This window comes from Vigna unguiculata, chromosome 7 (genome assembly GCF_004118075.2).
Source record: "Vigna unguiculata cultivar IT97K-499-35 chromosome 7, ASM411807v1, whole genome shotgun sequence".
Taxonomy (NCBI): domain Eukaryota; kingdom Viridiplantae; phylum Streptophyta; class Magnoliopsida; order Fabales; family Fabaceae; genus Vigna; species Vigna unguiculata.
Window position 1 is genome coordinate 40,046,855 of NC_040285.1, and position 23,864 is coordinate 40,070,718.

At 32.1% G+C, this 23,864-nt stretch overlaps 3 protein-coding genes across 3 annotated transcripts; 2 read left to right on the forward strand and 1 right to left on the reverse strand.

Annotated features, from left to right (window-relative positions):
* The first annotated feature begins 9,098 nt into the window (after nucleotides 1–9,098).
* LOC114189901 (3-ketoacyl-CoA synthase 19-like) lies at nucleotides 9,099–10,916 on the forward strand. Its single transcript, XM_028078626.1, has one exon. The coding sequence runs from the start codon at nucleotides 9,173–9,175 to the stop codon at nucleotides 10,622–10,624; it is 1,452 nt and encodes a 483-aa protein (XP_027934427.1). The 5' UTR covers nucleotides 9,099–9,172; the 3' UTR covers nucleotides 10,625–10,916.
* Nucleotides 10,917–13,799: 2,883 nt separating this feature from the next.
* LOC114190894 (3-ketoacyl-CoA synthase 19-like) lies at nucleotides 13,800–15,653 on the forward strand. Its single transcript, XM_028079964.1, has one exon. It carries the CDS (start codon nucleotides 13,841–13,843, stop codon nucleotides 15,290–15,292), a length of 1,452 nt encoding a protein of 483 aa, XP_027935765.1. The 5' UTR covers nucleotides 13,800–13,840; the 3' UTR covers nucleotides 15,293–15,653.
* A 5,695-nt stretch (nucleotides 15,654–21,348) lies between these two features.
* On the reverse strand, nucleotides 21,349–23,088 carry LOC114191452 (protein MAIN-LIKE 1-like). The gene is made up of 4 exons (XM_028080624.1): nucleotides 22,168–23,088; nucleotides 21,895–22,080; nucleotides 21,679–21,792; nucleotides 21,349–21,585 (listed from the first exon to the last, which is right to left on the reverse strand). The coding sequence occupies exons 1-4, from the start codon at nucleotides 23,086–23,088 to the stop codon at nucleotides 21,349–21,351; spliced, it is 1,458 nt and encodes a 485-aa protein (XP_027936425.1).
* Nucleotides 23,089–23,864: the final 776 nt, after the last annotated feature.

Genomic DNA, 23,864 nt, shown 5'->3' on the forward strand with positions numbered 1-23,864 from the left:
ACAATGTTTAACATTAATCACACTATCTTTTCATACATAGATTATTCACATTTTTTATAGTATAAACACAATAAGAAATTTTTTTATGTGACTTAATTAATAAAAGAAATAAAAGATGAATATCTTAAATTTTTGAATACTCAATTGATTACAAAACATTTTAACAAAAACTTAATTAAAATTTAAAATTGTTAATTATCTGAATTAATTTATTAATTTTAATTGGATAAACTAATTCTTAATAAAATGAAAGGAAAAAAAAAGTATTTTATTAATATTTTCTTTTAGTTTTTCACTAGTTCAGCCCACTAACCAAATCCCTTTTCATAAGGAGGCTTTTGAAAGTCACATTCAAACTGAAAATAATAATTTATTTCATAAATGTTTCCTTTAAACACAGAGTTTCAAAAGTCAAAGCTAAAATGACTACTTACCCACCCCTAATTTGAATGAATTTGTGTTGTTAATTTGTTCTATTAATAATTTTTTATACATATAAAATGTTTTTGCTGCGAGCATAAATGAATGATTAAATTATATTAGTGATGGAAAGTAATAAAAAGAAAAATTTAGTGTGGTGAGGTGAAAGTCAAAGCATTAATTTGTTGAATTTATGGTGATTTAAAATAAAAATGCAATAATATGAAACCTAACAAATAAAAGGTACATGTAGTGGGAGATGATGCAGTTATGAATTGCACGTGCCTCTTACCCTCTTTAACCTTTAACTTTAAATATAGCCGCCAGTGTTATCTTCTCATACAATCTTAGTTGATTTTTTTAATTAAAGATACTCATACACATTTAATTTATGTATATTTGCTTTTCATTTTCTTTCTTTAAGTGAAAACACATACGTTTTTCTTTTTAATGATAATAAAAAATAATAAAATTATTAATATTATTATAATTATAAAATTAAATATACATTTTTTATAATTTGATTGTAAGTCATTTTTATTTATTTATAGATAATTTTTAATTTAAAAATAGTTAAATTTATAAAAATAATTAAATTTAAACAATGATCACTTAAAAAGTAACATTTATAAATTTTTTATGTAAAAATATAAAATATATATAAATTTATCATTTTTATTTTCTAAATGTATATAAATATTGATAAATCTTCTTAATAAATTTAATTTCTTCCGGACATTTTCATACATATTTGACTATCAAATTAGTATCTCGGTCAAATATAAATATATATATATATATATATATATATATATATATATATATATATATATATATATAAACATATTTAATAACAAACAAATTACGACCATAACAACATTTCTCTTCTAATATGTATAATAAATAATTTTGTTTCAATATCACTTCTATCAAATCAAGTAAATCTAATTCCAAAAGTAGTCATCTTTTATTTTGAAAAATAAAGAAATAACTGTGTTAAAAAAATGTCAATAAAAATACTCTCATGAATACGCTGGTGAGTGAGTCTATATTTTCTCTTCACAGAAAAAAAAAATTAAAATAATGAAATATGATTCAAGTCTGCATCTAATGTAATCTTAAGCCCAAAAGTTTTATGAAGAAAAAGGAATTGCTAGTACTTAAATTAAATGATGATCTGTACATGATATGGACAACAGGTATAAGATATCTATTATAATTAAATTATTTTGTGTAAAGTTGAATGGTTGAAATCATATTTAATTATTTTTTATATGTCATATAATTTTTTTTTATCTCTACTCAAGATAAAATTTTCAACTTATCTTTGAATTTTTAACTTAATATAACATAATTGATAAAACAACTTCATTATTTTAATTAATATGAGATATCCAACTTCTTATAGGTTATAATTATTAATATGGTGTTGTAATCAGCATTTCTTATAATAAAAATTTTTGTCATTTGAAATCAAAATGATGATGGAAAGTGCTTGCAATAGGGAATTGCGTCTTTCTTTTTAATACATTGAGAGTTGGAAAACATATCAATGTCATGCAGATATGTCCCTTCGGATCGATGCCTTCACGTGTCACAGTTTTACGTCGCTCTTATCCTCTTCAATCTTAAATAAATAAATATTACTCACATAATTTATATATTGTTTTCAATTAAATTGTGATACCAAACAATTTATATATTAAAAATATTAGGGCATTAATCTTTTAAAAAGACTTTTCTCCCTTGTTACGTGTTTAAATCCAACCTAAATTGCCACTCCATATTGTCGGTGATTAATTGTCTCATATATATTATAATAACATTTTTTATTCAGACATATAGTATATAATATATAATTAAACTCCACATATTTTGTTTATATTAATATTATATTAAGGCCTCAAAGGACACACTTCTGCCAAATAGTAAATTGAACTGGCTTATATATATATATATATACTTTCAACCTTTACACATAAGTCAAACAATAATAATAATAATTTTAAATAATTTGCTTTTAAGTTTGACCCAGTCTTAGATAAGTTATATATGGGGAGATTCGTATGGAATTAAACTCATTTTTTTTCTAATAAAGCTTAAAGAAATAAATAAATTTCTTAACATAATAAAAAGTTTATCAAAACTATGGAATTAACTATTTCATTTTTTTTTTTTATAAAAAGATATTATATTTCCATTAAAAGATAAATCTTAGTTGACATGACTGAAGTGAACCTTAGTTTTATAAATAAAATATTAGGTTGAAGTGAAACTTAGTTTTGTAAATAAAATATTAGGTTCGAATGATTGATATATAAAGGTAAACGGGTTTTTGACGGGACATGACTAATGTTTAAATTAATCATTAAAAACTTGGTGGTTGAAAAAGAATAAGAGTTTCAATTTCTTAAGATGAAGGTAATATGAAATATATATATATATATATATATATATATATATATATATATATATATATATATATATATATATATATATATATATATTAGAATTGAATAAAAGATTGAAACTGTATTTAAATTATTTTAACTTTAGTTTTTAAATGATGTAAAACTATTAAAAGTGAAATTTAAGTCTAACTTAATCCCACAAAATCAACTTGTAAGGCGAGGGTTGCACCCCACTTATATATTATGAATTGGGGCCTTATCTCTAATCGATGTGGAACTTTCAACACACCCGTCACACCGAGGTATATTCATCTCGTGCGTGAGACTAAAAATTTGTGGGTGGTTCATTAGCAGGTGGAACAAATTTTTGTTATGATATACTTTAACCTAACTTTGATACCATATTAGATACATATAAGTCATAAGAAGAAAAATATTAACAAGAGGTATTTGATGAAAACAACTTAATGAGAGCTTGTTTACTGATTTATTAGAAACTTGTTCAATGTATAGAGTACGATGTCTCATCATAAAAGAAAAAGTAAAACCTAATAAAACAAAATATTTGATAATAATAAAAGATAATCAAATATATGATATCTCTATGAATATAAATCATAGCAGAAAATATATAATATCTTTATAAAAACTATTAAACATGATGAAACACATATAATAAAGCGATAAACTTTAAATAATTAAAAAATGTAACAAGATAACTAAGTGATTCCTAGATGAACCAATGTTGAAGAGAAATATGAAATTATTAAGAAAAGAAAACGAATATAGTAATGATTGAAGAAATTAAAAGAAACCATTTATGGATGAAAGCAATTATAGGTATGTTAAAGAAAAGGTTAGTTAAAAGTAGTGCAAAACAATAAATGAGAAGAGACAGAAAATATAAGAAGGGATGGTGATGCATTGATGTAAGGGAAAGTTCAAAATGATAATGTAATGAAGCTTGTCACAAACAAAATAGAAAAAAAATATATTAAACAGATAGAAGCATAATTTCAACTAATTAGTTGAATGTTGCTATCCTCTTTCTTTGATTCTATTCATTTCTCAATTGGCGGCGAACCCTTTTCATTTTTCTGTACATTTTACTACGTACATTCACATCCATGCAATATCTCATATACATGCACATTTCATCCGTATAAAACCCTTTTCGGATTCATATTCACATATATTGCTACATTTTTTTAGCCTAAACTTTTCTTAAAACATTATATCATTTATCAAATTATCACTTCTCCCTTTTCTATATCTTTTTCTCTACTAACATTTACTTTGAAAAATTTATTTAAGTATAAATATTTTTATCTCTTAATAATAATTTAAATTTATTTATTTTATTTACACAAGAGCAAAGGAATAGTCTTTAGATTCTCTTTATCCAAATAAAGTATTTATTAAATATAATAATTTTTTTAATTTGATAAATACATTTCTATTACCCACCCCAATCTAGGTGACAATGTCAGCTTCTTACTATCTAATAAGTTTTCGATGAAAACAATAAAAATTATTTATCGTTTTATATATTAGTTAAAATATTTCTTTGTATTAACCATATCATATCACATTTCTTAATACGTGAGAACAAGTAAGCAACATGAAGAATTAAGATAATAGTTATGATCACTCTGTTAACAAAAAAATTAAACAACAATATTTAATTAAAAATTTAATTTTTTTTAATACTTCATAGACAAAAAGAAAATTAAAAATTAACTAGCTTATCTCATTGAGTGATGCAGATACTTTCTTAAAATTATAAAATGGTTTGATATAATATATATATATATATACGCCCAGTGGCTGAGAACGAGAGAGTACACATATATAAAGTGTTATTAAATGTGAATAAATATCTGGAACAACACTTCACGTAACAAAGTTTTGAAATAATGTTGAACATGATTTCAATGAATTAGCTGCATGTTGCTATCTCCTTATTATTTGAATCCATGCAATTCCTACATCCAAGTTGTTGCTTATCTTATTCAATGGTTTTATTTTTGTTCATACATGCACATTAATTGTTTTCTTATAATTTCTTTACCATAATTTAACAATGCCACTAACAAAGATTTTTATAGACCTGTCTTAATATAACATCTCACACTTTGTCTCTTAGCTATCGAATAAATGCTCATATAGCCCAAAATTGACTTCAAAATGCATGCATATAGGTTCTATTCAGACTCATAATAATGCAGCAGCTTCATAATCATGGCTGCGATTAGGGTTTCTTCCAGCAACTTAAGATGAAAACATTATTCATCATGTGCTATCGTTCAATCGATGTATTTTATTAATATGAAAACGTTACTAACGTCCAACTATTTTTTATCATACTAAAATAAAATTTGTTGAAATAACAATTTTGAGGACCACTTAATAGTTTATCTTTTGAAATAGACATGATAATAATCACAGAAATATTCATTGCTTTATTGCCACGTACAGGGAAACAGAGGAGTTCATGTTCTTGCCTCTATCATTTGGTGTTGTATTACAGAGACAGAAGCTGATGTTATTCTCTTCATTTAAAATCTATTGTAGTTTTAATTTTTTAAATAAAGTGTACTGGATTAATATATATATGTTCTTAGTTTCTAATGAAACATTTAGTTATATGTTGTTTCTAATGTACTTTCAAATAAGTTGTACATATGCTTGTGTTTGGATAAAGTAATATTTATTTATTAAGAGAATACATTTATTTTAATCAAGATATTAACTAAGGTTTACTGAATTAATTGAGATGGAATATTTTACAGATAAGAAAGTGAGCAATAGTTGGTTTGCGTATCGGTGGGATTGGTACGAATTTATACTTAATTTGATTAATCGAGTAATATTTTAAAATTTATGTTCAATTATTTGACTTATTATTAGGTTAGTAGGATAGGATATATATTATTCAGATTATGAGTTAACCGGTTATTTTAATTAATTTTTTTAAAAAAACACTTTTACTTTTGTTTGGAAGGAATCTTTGTAAAAAAATTTACATACATGATTTTAATAATTGTTTTTTAATTGATTATATATATTTATATATATATATATATATATATATATATATATATATATATAAATATTAAAATATGATTTCGGATTAAGTGGTATTCTTGAAATTATAATCCTCCTCTCGTATCTGATTTTATTATTATTATTATTATTATTATTATTATTCATTTAATATTATCCGCTTACTCAAATCAAACTCATTATGTCGATTTGTTTTTCTGATTTTTCAGGCACGGGCTGTTAATTTTATTTTGGACCAGAAAATATAGTTGATTTTATTTATTTTTTATATGAGAAGGGAGAGGAGTGAACTTTTATTTTCAATTTAATATTAAATTATGAAACTATTTTTTAATAAATGAATTAAAATAGAAGACATCATACTTTTATATAATTTTATGTTCAAACTTAAAATAAATAACCAACTCTCTCTGTGGAAAAAATAATAAAGAAAAATGATAGAATATGGAAAGATTTTTAACTTTTGTTAAGTATTATTAGATTAAATTATGTTTTTTTTTTTCGAATTTGTTCACTACTAAAAAAATTTGATATTAAATAAAATTTTTCTTACAAATTTGTTAAAAAGGATTGCAAAAAAGCTTTTTTCTGCTAGTTTTTTCTAAAAATCTTAATTCACAGATAATTCTTTCGTGAGTAATTATTTTTTACAAAATTCTAAAATTCATAAGTATTTTCTATAAAATTTGTTGTGAAAAGTGTTTTATACAAAATATTTTACAAACAATTTGGTAACAATTTTCTACAAATTTGTTTTCTTAACAAAATTTATAAATATTTTATAAAAAAAAAATTGATGGATAATTTTTAAATATAGATTATTTACGTAACTTATTAGGATGATCACTCATGAATAATAATTTTAACAGAATCAGAGGTGCACTTACACATTTTGGTATACACATAGGTCTGTCAGAGAGTATATTTGATACCTTTTATTTAAAATATATATAAAGTTAAAAATGTTATTGTAGAGGTTTATGAACCATGCAACTTCTAAACATCTTATCACATTCACGATCTTTATTAAATTCGCATCGGATAATAAAGATATTCGTATAAAACATTGTCTAGTAATTAATATAATTTAGAGAATATCTAGAAGAGTTGCTATCATAAAAGAAAATTGAAATCAACTCATAATGAATTAATGGGTAGAAATATTAACTTGGTATTAAACTTTTTTTAAGTTTTACTTTTTTTTTATACAAACTAGTTTTAACTTACAACAAAGTCAAATTTATTTTTTCTTTATATATATATATATATATATATATATAATTTTTTTTTCTTTTCTGGAATAAGTGATAAAGAAGTTAGTGAAAATGTGTCTTTGTTATGACCAGGTCTTTGAAAAAGAAAAAAAAAAAAACTTTAGCCGGCTATAAATAAAGCATTATTTTGCTCTGGTCATGTTTTCCATAAAGCAGTTGGCAAACATTAATTAAATTCATAAATTTTGCTTAAAGCTTTAATACATAAATAAATTAATTGAAGAGTAATACAAAAGACGTAAAATTAGATTCGAATGTAGTATATATCAAGATAAACAGAACATTTAAAACAAGAATAGTCTAAGTAAACGAGCTTTAATTGTAATTAATATGGTTTAGAAGTTTTAAACACAGATATCAATATCAACAGTTACGTCTTCTTGAGGGCAATGTTGAAGAGTCATGCTCAATTAATTAATTAAAGGATAACTAATTATTCTTTACATCATGGCCGCTGGTACAGTCCCATGCCAATATCAAAGGCTTATGAAATCGTAAATTCTTTATTTTTGACAAATATTTTTCATTTGATTTACTTTTATGAGACTATATCTACTGTGATATCTAGAAAGAAAAAGTAATAAATGAAGAAAAAGTAAAACGTACTAAAATCAAGAACCAAAACAGAGGTTTGAAGTGATGGGCAAAACATTGAGAGTGAATGGGTTCAGTTAAGTTTTTATACTCTTTTCAACACAATTTATTTTTAGCAGAATATATAAAATACATTCAAATTTTAAAGATAACATAAACATCGCTCTCTGACTTTGTCATGTTATGTTGTTAGTGTATTTAATACAACATATATCATTTACATCAATGATACAAACTAATAATTTAAACCATTCACGCATGATATTATATATATAATGTATAAATAGGAATAATAATATTTTTTTAGTATTAATTTAATTATTGGTAATATAGATGTCATGCAAATGTCATATGAGGATATGATGTTCACAGAGCAATTAAAACTAACAATTTAAATAAAGGGAGATGATACATTGACAAAAATTTTTTGACAAACTTTTTGACAAATAACTATTTTTGGTAAAAAAACCCTAAAATTTTATTATTTTATTATCTTAACTTTCATTAAAAAATAAAAAAGTTACTTTATTTGGTAACTTTGTCAACTTTGTTAACTACATCTTTGTCAAAAAATTATTTTCCTTAAATAAAGTATAACTGCAGATCCATGTGACTGTGATTCATGTTTCTCTGACGACGTTAAAGTTGAAGATGAGAACAACAATTACAGAAAAAAAAAAAACAAGAAGAAGAGATTAACTAAGCCACTCCATTGATTTGAAGATATTAATTGAATTGAATGCTAAAGAATGCAAATAAACAAGAACACCATGTACTAATAATACATATATAGTTAGCTGGTAGTGGAACTTTATTAAAACCTATATGCACGAGGTTACTTGATTCAGATACCATAAACATATTATATTTACGTGAGAGGGATCATTAAAGTTTCTCAACTCCATTGGGGTATGTTAGTTGAGTTCTGAAATAAACTGGGAAGATGAAGTTTTCAAATGGAGTTTTGGTTTCGCTCATCTTCGCAAGCTGGTTGGTCCACACAGTATTTAATAACTTTGACCTACTCCAACGAGATTCCTGTTTATCCAGCATAAATCATAACTGGCCGAAAAAGGATTACAAATTTCGGAGTGTCAATTCATGAATGAAAGTAAATAGAAATCACTCACAGTCTACAATATCACTTATTTATTTTATTTTTGAGAATGAGAGACAGACACTTAATCACAGTCAATATCGACTGGTTCAGAGTTGTCTGGTAGGGCACATCCTCAACTTTTCTCACGCAACTTGTCAAACTGAGTGACGCACAACTTGCACATTGACATTACATAACTGCTTCTGTTTGTATATATATATACACACATGTATTTGCACTTTTAACATCCACAATTACAAACATATATCCTCATACCTTTATCCTTTGCTTCTTTGGTATATCTAGAGATGAATCTTTTCTTCTTGTTTCTCCTTCCCTTCTTATTCTACTCTTTCGTTTCCCTTTTGAAGTTGATTCTTCAACGTAGAGGCCAATCATGTTACATGTTGGCCTACGAGTGCTTTAAGCCTCCAGAAGACACCAAACTCGACACCGATTCCGCGACAAAGATTGTCCTACGAAACAGAAAGCTGAGGTTGGAGGAGTTGAGGTTTCTCCTCAAAACCATTGTCAGTTCGGGGATTGGGGAGAACACTTACTGCCCCAGAACCGTTCTTGAAGGGAGAGAGGAGTGTCCAACTCTTAAGGACACATACGAGGAAATAGACGAGATCATGTTCGACACACTCGACAACCTCTTCAAGAAGACGGGGATTTCACCCTCCGAGGTAGACATCCTCGTAGTGAACGTCTCCTTGTTCTCGCCGGCACCTTCTCTCGCAGCACGCATCATAAACAGGTACAAGATGAGAGAAAACGTGAAAGCTTTCAATCTTGCAGGAATGGGGTGCAGTGCAAGTGTGGTTGCTATCGATGTGGTGCAGCAACTGTTCAAGACTTACAAGAACTCCGTCGGGATTGTTGTGAGCACGGAGGATCTTGGTGCACATTGGTACTGTGGCACGGACAAGAAAATGATGCTTTCTAACTGCCTCTTTCGTTCCGGTGGCTGCTCTGTGATGTTAACAAACAAGGCTTCTCTGAAGGAGCGTGCAATATTGAAACTGAAGCACATGGAGAGGACCCAGTACGGTGCTGATGACGAGGCTTACAACTGCTGCATACAGGTGGAGGATGAGCAGGGGTACTCGGGTTTTCGCCTCACCAAGAGTCTTGTGAAGAGTGCCGCTCAAGCCTTGACGGTGAATCTTCAAGCGATGGCACCCAAGATTCTGCCGGTGTGGGAAATGGTACGGTTCTTTTTTGCCTCTGTAAAGTACAGTGGGATGAAGAAAAGGGAAATGGTACCCTTTTTCACTGGGCTGGTTCTTGGGAAGAACAAGACGAAGAAGACAAAGGTTAATCTTTTGGGAGGTGGGTTGAATTTCAAGACAGGGATAGAACACTTTTGTGTGCATCCTGGTGGGAGGGCAGTTATTGATGGTGTTGGAAAGGGTTTTAGGCTCTCTGAATATGACCTAGAACCTGCAAGGATGGCACTTCACCGTTGGGGAAACACTTCTGCCGGTGGGCTTTGGTACGTTTTGGGCTACATGGAGGCGAAGAAGAGGTTGAAGAAGGGTGATAGGATTCTGATGATAAGTCTTGGAGCTGGGTTCAAGTGCAACAACTGTGTTTGGGAGGTGACGAGGGACTTGTCTGATACAAACGTGTGGAAGGACTGCATAGAAAGTTACCCTCCGCAGAACCTGAGTAACCCTTTCAAGGATAAGTATAATTGGATCAATGATGAATATCTAAGCTTTGTGAGGTTGGATTTTAGCAGGATGGTCCTTTAGGTGGGGTACAGAGGGAGAGGTATAGTTCAGTAAAATAAGAAGAGAAAGGAAAAGAAACCTAAACTCTAGATGAAACTATACAGTTTAATTATTCAGTTAGAAGATGTGGAATATGTGATGATGTTAATTTCCAGGTTTGGAAGTATTTATTCTGGTTCATGTTTAAACACAAGGATCCATATAATTAGTCAGAGGAAGAACAACAAGTGTAGATTTGATTTGTTGAGAGAAACTTGATGACAAACATGTACTATTGTTGTGCTATTGATGAAATAAAGTTTCATGTCATTAATGTGGGTGTGGTAGTTAAGATCTAGAAAACATTAAACAATTATAACTTTGTCGAAGATGTCAATCAGAAACACTTTCATGAATACACTCGTAGTTCTATATTTTCTCAGTGGCTGAAAATAAATAAAATAATGGACTATACTTCTTCTACATCTAATACAAGATACGGATAAATACGTGTGATTACCTATTTTAGAAGCTTATAATTATCTTATGCTCTATTAAATATATAGAGATGTCAGAATGCGTTAGAACTTGCGAGTCAATTCGGTTTATCATGGGTTCGAGTCGGGTTAGGTTGAAATTTTTTTACAAATTTCAATACGGGTTGATTTTTGATCCGGTTCATCTAAAATCTGGCTCATCCGGGTTGAATCCGTGGTGAGCCAGGTTTGCTCACCAACCCGCAGATAAAAAGGTACACAAGAGTTTTTTATTAAGTTGGATTTTACACTTGGGTTATGTTAGGTTTTTGTTTTTAGCCAACACATAAATAATTTGTATTTTTTTTATTTTGGTTTGTATTTGGATTGTATTAAAGTTTATTTAGATTTTAATTAGAATTATAATTAGTTTTGACTCAAAAAATAAATAAAAAAATAAAATATTTTTTTTAATTAAGTGAACTCGTGAGCCAACCCGTTTAACCCGTCAACCTGTGGTGGACTGGACCGGGTTCGAATTTTTTTGGCTCGCTAAAGAGATAACCAACACTAAATCATCAATCCGTGGTGGGTTGAGTCGGATCGGGCTGGATTACCCATTTTGACATCTCTAATTAAGCATTGCAAACATAAGTTTGTTGTTTCAATTCACATCGTCCAATCTTATAAATAAAATCTCAAATTTTAATAGTGAATAAAAGAACTGATTAAAAGCGAAAATCTGTTGGAATTAATTATTTACTACTAAATTACTAAAAGAAAGAAAAATTAGTGGCTAAAAGTCTCAGAATAGAAGCAACTATAAAAATATCTTATTTTATCCAATCTTTTGCGCCACAATGTCTCTATGAAAGTATAAATAACATAAATTCACTATTGTGAATTGATATAATAAGTTAATAGAAAATAGTAAAAAATAAAGAGTTGAAGATTATAGATAAGTATAAAAATGAAATAAAGAGATAAAATTAAATATTAAAGACAAAGATGATAATATAAATTAAAAATAAACCAAACTCTAAATTTAAAAAGGTTGTTGAACAATATGTACACATTTTAATAAATGTGTTGTACATATTTTAATCTGTACAGATTTAAGAAACTGTTCAGCTAAACTTTTGTGGAGCATAACATTAATGATAGAAGGATTTATCTCATATCTAACATTTTATCGTGCTACCATCTCATTTGTGAAAATCAAGACTCAACATCTAAGAATACTCTCAGGGATGCAGAGGTAATATTCTGGAGAGACAGAACAACCTGTAATATTAAGGATGCTTTGGATTCTCTGGTGTAGAGTCTTATGTTTTACGACAAATCAATCTCACTGGAGAATAATAGTGATGAAAGTGTCGAGGATCATACATAGAATAAGAAGAATAAAAGTAATACAATTTTTAATATATAAATGATGGCAAAATTCACTGATAAAAACTTATTTTGTAGGATTAATTTAGTTCATAAATAAATAATAATTAAAAGAACAATCATATTTTGATTACTAAATTTCTTACAAGATAAGAGTGGTATAATGTTGTTTTTTTTTTTAGTCTATCCATTTCTCAATTGGTTGCAGAACTTTATATTTTTTTTTCCATTTTTCTGTTCATTTCAGATTTTGGTACGAACATGGAATATATAATATACATGCACATGACATCCCTATATACTCCTTTGGGATTCATATTGTTACAATTTTTTAACCTAAACCTTTCTTATTATATTGTATCATTAATCACATGTCGCTTTCTCTCTTTTGATCTTTTTCTCCTCAACATATATTAATTTCACAACTAAAAATAATGAATTCACAACAAAATGTTTGTTACAAATTGAAATATTTTTTTTTTGAATAATCTTCTTTTCAAGCATATGAATATTTTCTTTTTCAAATTAATGTTTGTTTACTTTTTTAATATCTTTATCTACGGTACTCAATGGGTTGTAACATAGGTAACTGATATGATATCAACTATATAATGACATCATATTGGATGAATAATATATTAAAATGAAATCATTGTATAAAGATAACAAATTACATTTAATCAGATTAGAATTAGAATATTATGAAAAGTCATCATTTTGCAGAGTAGGCATTGTTCATTAATTCTTGGAATATTCATCATGCCTTATGTATTACTGATTTGATTGTGAAGATGATGTAAAAGAGTTGAACCGAGGGGGTTTGAACGAAAAAATACAACATGAATGAGATCTAAGCTTAACTATATAAGAAATTGATATATTTCAACTCAAAATCTTAAGACAATATATTTATAGATCTTTATTCTTCTACTTTCTCATTTTTAATCAACATGGAACTTACATTCATAGGATTTCTATTTCTATCAGCAAACCCATAGACCATGACCGAAAAAGTGTCATAAATATCGCAGTGTGAATTGATGAATGAAAAAGTAAAAAGAAAAGAGCACGGGACAGTCACAGATTACTTGTTTATTTATTTCCTTTCTTCTCAGGCAACTTGTCAAAGTGAATGAATTTAAGTGAGTTTGTTATGAAAAACTCAATCGAACTTACTAGTTAATGAGAGTTTATGACTAACTTAATGAAATTTATTAGTTATAAATGCATCCAATTTAGATATTATATATAATTCAATCTTATTTGCGGTTAAGTGAGTCTCAACATCATAGGACGTATATATATATATATACATTTGAACTTGTAACATTAACAATTACAAACATATATCCCCGTCCCCATATCCCTAGCTTCTTTGATATAACTAGAGATGGATCTTTTGTTCTTGTGCCTCCTTCCCTTCGTATTCTACTCTTTCTTTTCCCTTTTGAAGTTGATTCTTCAACGTAGAGACCAATCATGTTACATGTTGGCCTACGAGTGCTTTATGCCCCAAGAAGACACAAAACTCAACACCGATTCGGCCGTCAAGATCGTCCTACGAAACAGAAAGCTGAGGTTGGAGGAATTGAGGTTTCTCCTCAAAACCATGGTCAGTTCGGGGATTGGGGAGAACACTTACTGCCCCAGAGCCATTCTTGAAGGGAGAGAGGAGTGTCCATCTCTTAAGGACATGTACGAGGAAATAGACGAGATCATGTTCGACACACTCGACAACCTCTTCAAGAAGACGGGGATTTCACCCTCCGAGATAGACATCCTCGTAGTGAACGTCTCCTTGTTCTCGCCGGCACCTTCTCTCACAGCACGCATCATAAACAGGTACAAGATGAGAGAAAACGTGAAAGCTTTCAATCTTGCAGGAATGGGGTGCAGTGCAAGTGTGGTTGCTATCGATGTGGTGCAGCAACTGTTCAAGACTTACAAGAACGCTGTTGGGATTGTTGTGAGCACGGAGGATCTTGGTGCACATTGGTACTGTGGCACGGACAGGACAATGATGCTTTCTAACTGCCTCTTTCGCTCTGGTGGCTGCTCTGTGATGTTGACAAACAAGGCTTCTCTGAAGGAGCGTGCGATATTGAAACTGAAGCACATGGAGAGGACCCAGTACGGTGCTGATGACGAGGCTTACAACTGCTGTATACATGAGGAAGATGAGCAGGGGTATTTGGGTCATCGCCTCACCAAGAGTCTTGTGAAGAGTGCCGCTCAAGCCTTGACGGTGAATCTTCAAGCGATGGCACCCAAGATTCTGCCGGTGTGGGAAATGGTAAGGTTCTTTTTTGCCTCTGTAAGGTACAGTGGGATGAAGAAAAGGGAAATGGTACCCTTTTTCACTGGGCTGGTTCTTGGGAAGAACAAGATGAAGAAGACAAAGGTTAATCTGTTGGGAGGGGGGTTGAATTTCAAGACAGGGATAGAACACTTCTGTGTGCATCCTGGAGGGAGGGCAGTTATTGATGGTGTTGGAAAGGGTCTTAGGCTGTCTGAATATGACCTAGAACCTGCAAGAATGGCACTTCACCGTTGGGGGAACACTTCTTGCGGTGGGCTTTGGTACGTTTTGGGTTACATGGAGGCGAAGAAGAGGTTGAAGAAGGGTGATAGGATTCTGATGATCAGTCTTGGAGCTGGGTTCAAGTGCAACAACTGTGTTTGGGAGGTGATGAGGGACTTGTCTGATACCAATGTGTGGAAGGATTGCATAGAAAGTTACCCTCTACAGAACATAAGTAACCCTTTCAAGGACAAGTATGAGTGGATCAATGACGAGTATCTTAGCTTTGTTAGGTTCGATTTTAGCAGGATTGTCCATTAGGTGGGGTACAGCGACAGGGAAAGGTATATATAGTTGAGTAAAATAAGATGAGAAAGGAAAAGAAATATGTGATGATGTTAAATTCCAGGTTTGGAAGTGTTTATTCTGGTTCATTTTTAAACATAAGGATCCATATAATTAGTCAGAGGAAGAACAACAAGTGTAGAGTTGATTTGTGGAGAGAAAGTTGAGAAACATGTAGTATTTGTGGTGTTGATGAATTAAAGTTTGATGTCATTAATGTGGTTGTGTGGTATTGTTCAGAACTTTCCCGTAACCTAAATTTCTGCATGGCTGTCGCTTACTGGCATTTCCTGTGAGTTCTTTCTTTCCTTTCTTCAATTTTATTTTGGTTGGTGTATGTGTTAAGTAACACTGTTCGAATTCTAAAACCGTCCTACCAAAATGAATTAACGCGGAAATTAATGAGAAAGGAAACCCTTCATTTTGCTCTGTCATGTGTCAATTTCTACAACTCATTGTTATGAATTAATATATATAAACTAACTGATCATAAAGTTTAGGTGCGGTGTAATATACTGTGTATACGTACATTTTCATTTTTTTACTATAAAGATTTAAATAAATTAGTAACACTTTGAATTTGTCTCTTTATTAGTTTTACTATTTCGGTGACATTCTCTTAAATGTAATAAACTATACGTTGACATACATCCATTAAGAATCACATTAATTTGGTACAACTCCTAATATGTTCATATAGATACTATAGCAATAACAATTCACATATCCCTACAAAATAATACTTGAAAATCCTATGTCGATAAGGGATAAAACAATTTTAAAAATATAAATTAGTACAATCTTCCTTTTACAAGTTGATTTTATTAAGTTAAATTTAAAATCCACTTCTAACTATAGTCAATCAGTGAAATTTAAATCTTTTTTTCAAATTTTTTTCTAAAAACATAAATTTTCACGTGTAAAGTCATAGTTGTACGTGGTAGTGACACATGACAATTTAGTCATGATGTTTATAATTTTGATTTAATGTAGTGTCAATTTTTTTAAAATTAAGCAATTTGGTCATCTTAAATTTAGACAAAATTAATAATTAAATTTAAGGGTTAAATATATTTTTTATCTCTTAATAATTTTCGGTGAAAATTAAAGTTAGTAGATTCTAAAAACTTTGGGTTAGTTTAGTCCCAACCCAACCTTAGAAATGCATATGCATGTATTTTTTTTATGATTTTAATGGAATATGTGATGATTTGAATTTGGTGCTTTTAAAGTATTTATTCTGGTTAGAGGAGGAACAGAAAGTGAAGAGTTGATTTATTGAGAGAAAGTTGAGAAGCATGTAGTATTTGTGGTAATGATGAATTAATGTGGGTGTGTTTTTGTTCAGAACTGGGGTTGCTGACTTGCCGGTAACCTAAATTTCTGCATGGCTGTCGCTTGCTGTGGCATTATCTATCTCTTTTGATTGGTTGGTGGTGTGTTTACTAACACTGTTAGATTGTCCCTTTTCTCATTCGAATTCTGAAACCATCGTACCAAAATTAATTAAACGCGGAGATTAATGATCTGGTTTTCTCTAACGTTTGTTCAGAACGGAAACCTAATATTGTCAGTGTAGGTAAGTTGCTATGAACAAATAATTTTCATTTTCATTTTGCCCTGTCATGTACTTGGATAATTTTCTACAACTCATTATTATATATATGTCAATGTTGACTACGGACACCGTAACTAATAATAAATTTTAGGTTGGGTGCAACATTTTCATTTTTCCACTATTATGATTTAAATAAATTACTTACACTTTTAATTTCTCTTTTTATTATTTACTATTTCGGTAACATTCTCATAAATCTAATAAGCTTGATACAATTACACCCCCATAATAAATAACGAGATAAATTGTCCAAAAAATTTAAGATAATAATATAATAAGTTTTATTTAATTTCACTATAACTGCACAATTATATTACAAATATGATGAATCAATGAAAGGGTAATATCAAATTTAATAAATGACAAACTTCACAAACACTGTGGTATATCATGTATGTATGTATGTAAGGTAGTAGAGCGTTAGAATTGGTATAAAAATTTTGTTGTGACAATTTATAATGCATAGCACAATGTTGTATTCAGACTCATAATGCAAAGTTATAATCATGACTGCGATTAACATTCCATTTTTAAGTTTTAGCTGCTATTTCCGTCCAGAAACAGAGGGTTTTTTTCGATTGTAGGCAAATGGGATGGGTTTATTACGGGTATGGGCAAATTTTTAAAAAATTACGGAAGTAGGCAAAACGTTTGGGGGGTGCACGTTTTCGTAAGAAGAAATCGTGTACCCCCCAAACGTTTTTGTGGGTCAGCGTGGTCAGAGGGGAAATCGTGGTGGGGGTGGACGTTTTTGTTGTTGTAATCGATTACCATTTGTTGTAATCGATTACTGCATGTTGTAATCGTGCAGGGGTGTAACGTTTTTTAATCCGTAATCGATTACCGTCGTTTGTAATCGATTACTAAATGTGTTGCAGTTTTCTGGGTATTGTGTAATCGATTACGCACGTTGTGTAATCGATTACAAGCGAAATTTTTTGAAAAAAAAAACATTTCACTCGATAGGAAAACAATGATGTATAATGTAATCGAATATGAGAGTAAAAAATAGTGATATTAGTGAAAACAAAAATGACTATCAATTAAAGTACTAACATAATAATATCAATGTCAAAGTGCATTAAAGAAATACAAAGTTTTTGAATGAAAATAAACATTTGAAATGCATCTAAGATGGAGGAAATTGGCGCCGCACATAAGCCATGTCTTCCTCAAGTTGTCCAACCCGAGCATCTATACTGTCAAATCTTGAACCAACAAAAGCCCGGAGATCGCGGATTTCATGGATAATATCATTAAGCATAGCAGCAGATGCATCCTGGGTAGGCTGAGGCGGTGGAGATGGTGTTCGGTCATCATGAATAGGTGCATTCTGCATATCACGTTTATGAATCCATTCACCATTTTGGTTTTTTACAAAACCAAAGGAATGAATCACTTCAGCACCAATTGGACCTGTTCTCCAATTAATCTCCTCAAATGGTTCATCATCTAGAGGAACATTAAACTTAATAAAAATGTCAGTAATATGATTAGCATATGGTAAAGGGGCATGGTTTTTTAATGCCTTTTTCATCCGATATCTAATCAGATGACCCCAATTAAGCTGCCTTCCGGTCAGCATTGCCCACATTAAGATAATGTCTTCTTCAGTAGCTTGGGCAAGGTTAGTTGATCGGGGCACTATGCATCGACATAAGATGTAGTGCAGGATACGTGTTTCCACTTTCATTTGCCCTGCCAGTATTCTTCCTCCAATATTTACATTTTCACGACAAATCATCATTTTTGCATTGTGACTTGAATAATCATCTCTCCATTCCTGAACTATGTTTCCCTCAAAACAGACCCCTTGAGTGCCCAATTGAGTGATACGATAAAACATATCTATATCCATCCTAATTTTGACATGCTTAACTTCACTAAGAATAACCCCTTCCTCAGTAATTTGTAAGTTGGAATAAAATACCCTAACTAATTCCGGATAATAACGTTGACGATTAGTCAAAAAAGGTAATAATCCCAAGTTGTGGAGCATATCATAGCACTCAAAATTTTGCTCAGCAAGAAAATCATCAGGATATCTGGGTTCAAGAATATCTCTGGCAGAAAATTTTGAATTATACCTCTCGTATTGTGCTACGGAAGAGAAGAGTCTCTGTGGTTGTGAAGGTTCGATTATTTCTTCAGGTTCGTTGATGGCGGGACCACGGCGGCGGCGAGCACCAACTTGAGTCTTGCGTTTCCTTGATGATTCTGCCATTTGAGGGTGTTTTTGAAGATTTGAATCGGTGGGTTTTGTAGAGAATTGAAAATGTGAAAGATTGCAACAAACGGGATGTGATTTGGTGAAGATATGAAGGCAGAGTGATGAATTGACGGAGGAGAGAATGGAGGCGCGGGTGGGGTTTGTTTGATGCAGCGGCGGAGAGAGAAAATGTGGTTTTTATAGTGGAAGACGAGTCGTAATCGATTACAGGGTTTGTGTAATCGATTACGACGTTACAAAGAACATTGCAGGGGGTCCTGAAAGTTCTGTAATCGATTACAGGGTTTAGTAATCGATTACGAAGGAAAAGAATCAGTTGTAGTGGTTCGTGGTAGAGTGGTAATCGATTACAGTGTATGTGTAATCGATTACGAATGTAGAAATAAATTTTGCCAAATTCTCCTGTTAATCGATTACGAGAGGGGTTGTAATCGATTACGGGAGGGGTTGTAATCGATTACAGCCTTTGGTAATCGATTACATTGACCAAATTTGGGTTTTGGTAATCGATTACGGTGGTATTACAAGTGCAAATTTTGGTAATTGTAATCGATTACACTTGCATGGTAATCGATTACCACGCACTTTCATGGTAACAACTTATTATTTTGGCTTTTGTACTCGATTGATAAGAAACTTTAGCATATTCCATTAATTAAAGAGAAAGAAAATGCGAAATAAGTTGCACATAACTTCAAATGGAAAGCAAAATACAAAAAAAAAAAACAATTTACGGCAACCATCTGTATCTTCTTCTTCCGCGGTGATCCACAAACCATCCGGAATTGATATCTTGGTATTCTTCGGAAGGTGTTGGTGGTCTGATGTCTCTAGTTTGGATGAAAAGCTCGATATAGGAAGAGATGCGCGGTTTTTTGACAGATTGGTCTAGACTTTGTACGTGTGTCCAACGACTGATCATTTGTGAAACATCAAAGTCACATTTGATTTCCGCGGTGTCATGATATAGTCGCCTATTGCGTATTGTTGAAGGGCGACGATAGTCAATTTGCTTGACAACTCTACGGTCACCACACTCCACTAATTGAGTTACGGTTTGTAATAATTCATTGTAGGTGCAATTATGTGTGATGGAGAATGTTTTCGTGGAATCGGAACGAAACTCAAGACCAAAACCTAATCGACTCTCTATGATAGTAGCACCCCTTAAAGGTCCACCAAAATAAATAATAGTTGGTGAAGTTGGGAGAGTGTTTGAGGATGATGATGATGGGGTGTTTGTAGTTAATAGAGAAAGTATTTCTTCAGGTGATCTTGTGAAGGTCACGTACAATTCAATCATGGTGTTCAAAGGGAAAGAAGACTTACATTCCAACATTTGAAAAACATGTTCATCTGTCTTTATTTCAAATGCGTCATAGACAACATTTCCTTCAGAAGTCATTGTGGGTCGTCTGAAGTATAGGTTGTTAATGGTTGTGTGTGACTGGCTTGGAATGGCTGCACAAACTCTTTGCTTTAGCATGTTGTATGTGCAGTTGTATGGAATGCGAACAATCTCTGGAGTCTGACATATGAACTTCACCCCATCGTCACAGAGTTTGATTTCACCGTTTGTGTATAAGGCAGCTATGTATGAATTGGAGAAATCCTGTGACTCTGTTATGCCAAACATTTCAGGGGAAAATTGTTCCATCTTTGGGTTTTGTATTAACAAAGAAAAAGAGGAAGGAGATGTGAAGCAATTGATGTGTTGAGAAGTTGAAACTTTGCATTTGATGTAGTGTGGGGATGTGGTTTTTATAAGCATAGTAGGTCTACAATTATTGAGTGAATGAAGAAAGACAAAATGATAAAGTTTGAATTCATTACGTAGATATGGAATTGTCATATTTAAATAATACACATACAAAGTACAATATTGTCCCATAATGTTATAAGTTTATTTCACAACAACATTATTCAACGGTGGCTGCCTGTGCCACATGGTGGCCTTCGTGTCGGTCGTCGAGGTCGTCTCTCAGGTTGTGGGGGAGGAGGGGGTGACTCACTTTCGTCATCAGTATCTTCCACTTCCACAGATTCAGAACCTCCTTCTGACACATTAAATGGAATTTCAGGTCTGTAGTATGGTTGTGAAGATGAGGCACCTCGGTATGCAGATGGTGGAGTTAGTGCTGATGTCCCAAACATTTGTGATGGAACACCCCCATAGCTGGAAATTTACGGGCCACCTGAACCACCATAACATTGCGCTGGACCTGATCCAAAGTTTGAAGGTGCTGGAAAAAAACCATATGAACTGGGAACCTGTTGAGATGACGATGGAGGATGCATTCTGTGATCCCAATTCCCAAATCCAGCAGATACATTTTGTGAGTGAAGGAGGCCGGAAAAGGGTGTATCCGGACGAAACTGCTGATGTGAAGGCGGATTCTGATATTGCTCCGGCATGTCATACTAATACGAAATAAATAAATCAATTTTATTATTTCAAATGAATTATAATTAAAACTTTAATTAACATGCAGGGAATGATAAATTGATTCTCACTTCATCATCGGATGATTGTGCATTAGTCGTGATATACCGGATGGTATGATTTATGTACCATTGCATGTAGGGCGAGTTATCACGCAGATGACCGCTTTTGGTGAAAGGTTCGCCCTGAACAATGGAATTATGCCGATTATTCCATAGCATGATAAAGCGATGATGATATTGCCTCCAATTAATTTCCCCCCTTCCTCGGAGATCAATTCGGTGAACCTCATCCAGGTTCATCGGGTCGGATGGAATGTTTTGTCGCCAACCAAACTGTCTAACTACCCGGTCAACTTGGTGAAATTCAACCGTCGCAAAACAAATAAGAGGAACCAAGGCCCGACTAATTGGAGAAACATTTATTATTATCATGCGATTAACATGTGGCTGTCGATATGGTGTCCATAAAAACTGCAAAAATTAGTGTTAATAATTTTAAAAGATAAAACTAAGGGAATTTCAAGGAACAAAATACTAAACCATGGATTGATAATAAACCTGCTTTGGTTGAATTTGATCAAATTTTTTCCGGAAGCCAACCACAGTTGTTTGGTCATGGAACAGAGAACGTGTTTGCCGACACCATCTCACACTTAAGGGAAACGCAAGCCCAGCCACAATCTCGTCCTCCGTGACTGCTTGTATTTCTGGAGAGATGCATGTAAATCTCTCCCATGCCCAACACTGGAGCAATAACATGCATCCACCAATGTTGTCTTGATGGAATTTTGTGCTGTGATCCAGTGCACGATAGAGGCATGCCAATACTGCGGAACCCCAACTAAAATTTGAAATATGCTCCAAATCTGCTAACAATGGCAAGAACATAAAATGCACGAGACTGGCTGATGTATCAGGCATCAACATGCATCCAATCAAAATGAGGATGTGTGCTCGTGCATACTGTCCAACTGTAACCAGTGTTGCGTCATCCGGTAATTCTCGGAATCTGCTATTCAGCCATGATAGCTTTATTCGGTTACCTGTAAACATATTTTCGGGAGGAATATCCCCCAATAAATCTTGACACAGTTGTAGTAGGTTTCCTGAAGTTCCACCGGTGACAGGTTCACCATCAATTGGCATCCCCAGTTGTAGTGAAACATCTTCCAGGGTAACAGTTGTTTCTCCGAGTGGCATGTGGAAGGTGTGAGTTTCAGTCCTCCACCTTTCACATAATGCTGTTACCATTAGGTGGTTAATTTCCATATTACTCACTTTCAGAACGTGACCAAAACCAGCTGCATCAATTACCATTCTAACCCTAGGGTCAATAAGATCAGTATGTTTTAGTATCCAGATAGAATGGCGTCGTGGTCGGAGGACCCTCTCGTTTCCTTCCCAAATGTGGTTTGTGATGTGATCGTCTTGATGACGTAACACGGACAAGTTTGCTGGGAGGTTGTTGTTCTGAGCCATACTAAACTACATCAAAGTTTATGAAAATATTAACAGAATATCAATTGAACTTAATCACTAAGAAAACAAACAAAAAAAATTATCATTAAATTTTGCAAACCTGTTAGGTTAACGGAGGACAAATAAATTTTTCTATGCTGCAAATCCAACAACTACGGGAAGCCAATGAAGTTTTCAGTGATGTGAATGTTGCACCTCTTATGGATACTTAAACTACTTCACAACACTATTCACTCACATGCCTTACTTCTCATTTTTCTCTCTCTCACGTACTCCACCACATGTCTAAAAAATAGGACACTATTTTCCTATATCTCCATGCACACCACCACATGGCTCCCTATGTTTGCCACTCAAACCTTCTCTTCAATAATAATAACTTTTTCAGAGAATCTCATACTATTTCTTATATTTGCAGGTGGCAGAGACATTTCCAATCAAACCATTATTGTGAATACTATCAAAAGAGGATGCATTATTTTCAATAGTGTAATAGTGTAGTGCAGAAGCGTGATTGATTTAATTTCACCACAGAAGCGTGAAATTGTAATAGTATGATGGCAGGTGCAGTCCAGGAATCACGCAGAATCGAATAAATGTAAGAACAAAACGTGCTGGGTGCGCACGTTCTCTAATTAGAAAACGTATTGGTGGGGCACGATTTTAAAACAGAAATCGTGGGGGGGGGGGCACGTTTTCTGGTAGAAAACGTGTGGGGGGTGCACGTTTTCTAGTAGAAAACGTGTGGGGGGTGCACGTTTTCTTAAAAAATTAAT

Excerpts from the sequence above, each read along its gene's own strand:
- LOC114189901 (XM_028078626.1), top strand. The coding sequence starts at position 9,173 with ATGAATCTTTTCTTCTTGTTTCTCCTTCCCTTCTTATTCTACTCTTTC.
- LOC114190894 (XM_028079964.1), top strand. The coding sequence starts at position 13,841 with ATGGATCTTTTGTTCTTGTGCCTCCTTCCCTTCGTATTCTACTCTTTC.
- LOC114191452 (XM_028080624.1), bottom strand. The coding sequence starts at position 23,088 with ATGGCTCAGAACAACAACCTCCCAGCAAACTTGTCCGTGTTACGTCAT. Across the intron at positions 22,081-22,167 it reads ATCAAATTCAACCAAAGCAG|TTTTTATGGACACCATATCG; the intron begins GTTTATTATCAA and ends TAATTTTTGCAG. Across the intron at positions 21,793-21,894 it reads ACCCGATGAACCTGGATGAG|GGCGAACCTTTCACCAAAAG; the intron begins GTTCACCGAATT and ends TCCATTGTTCAG.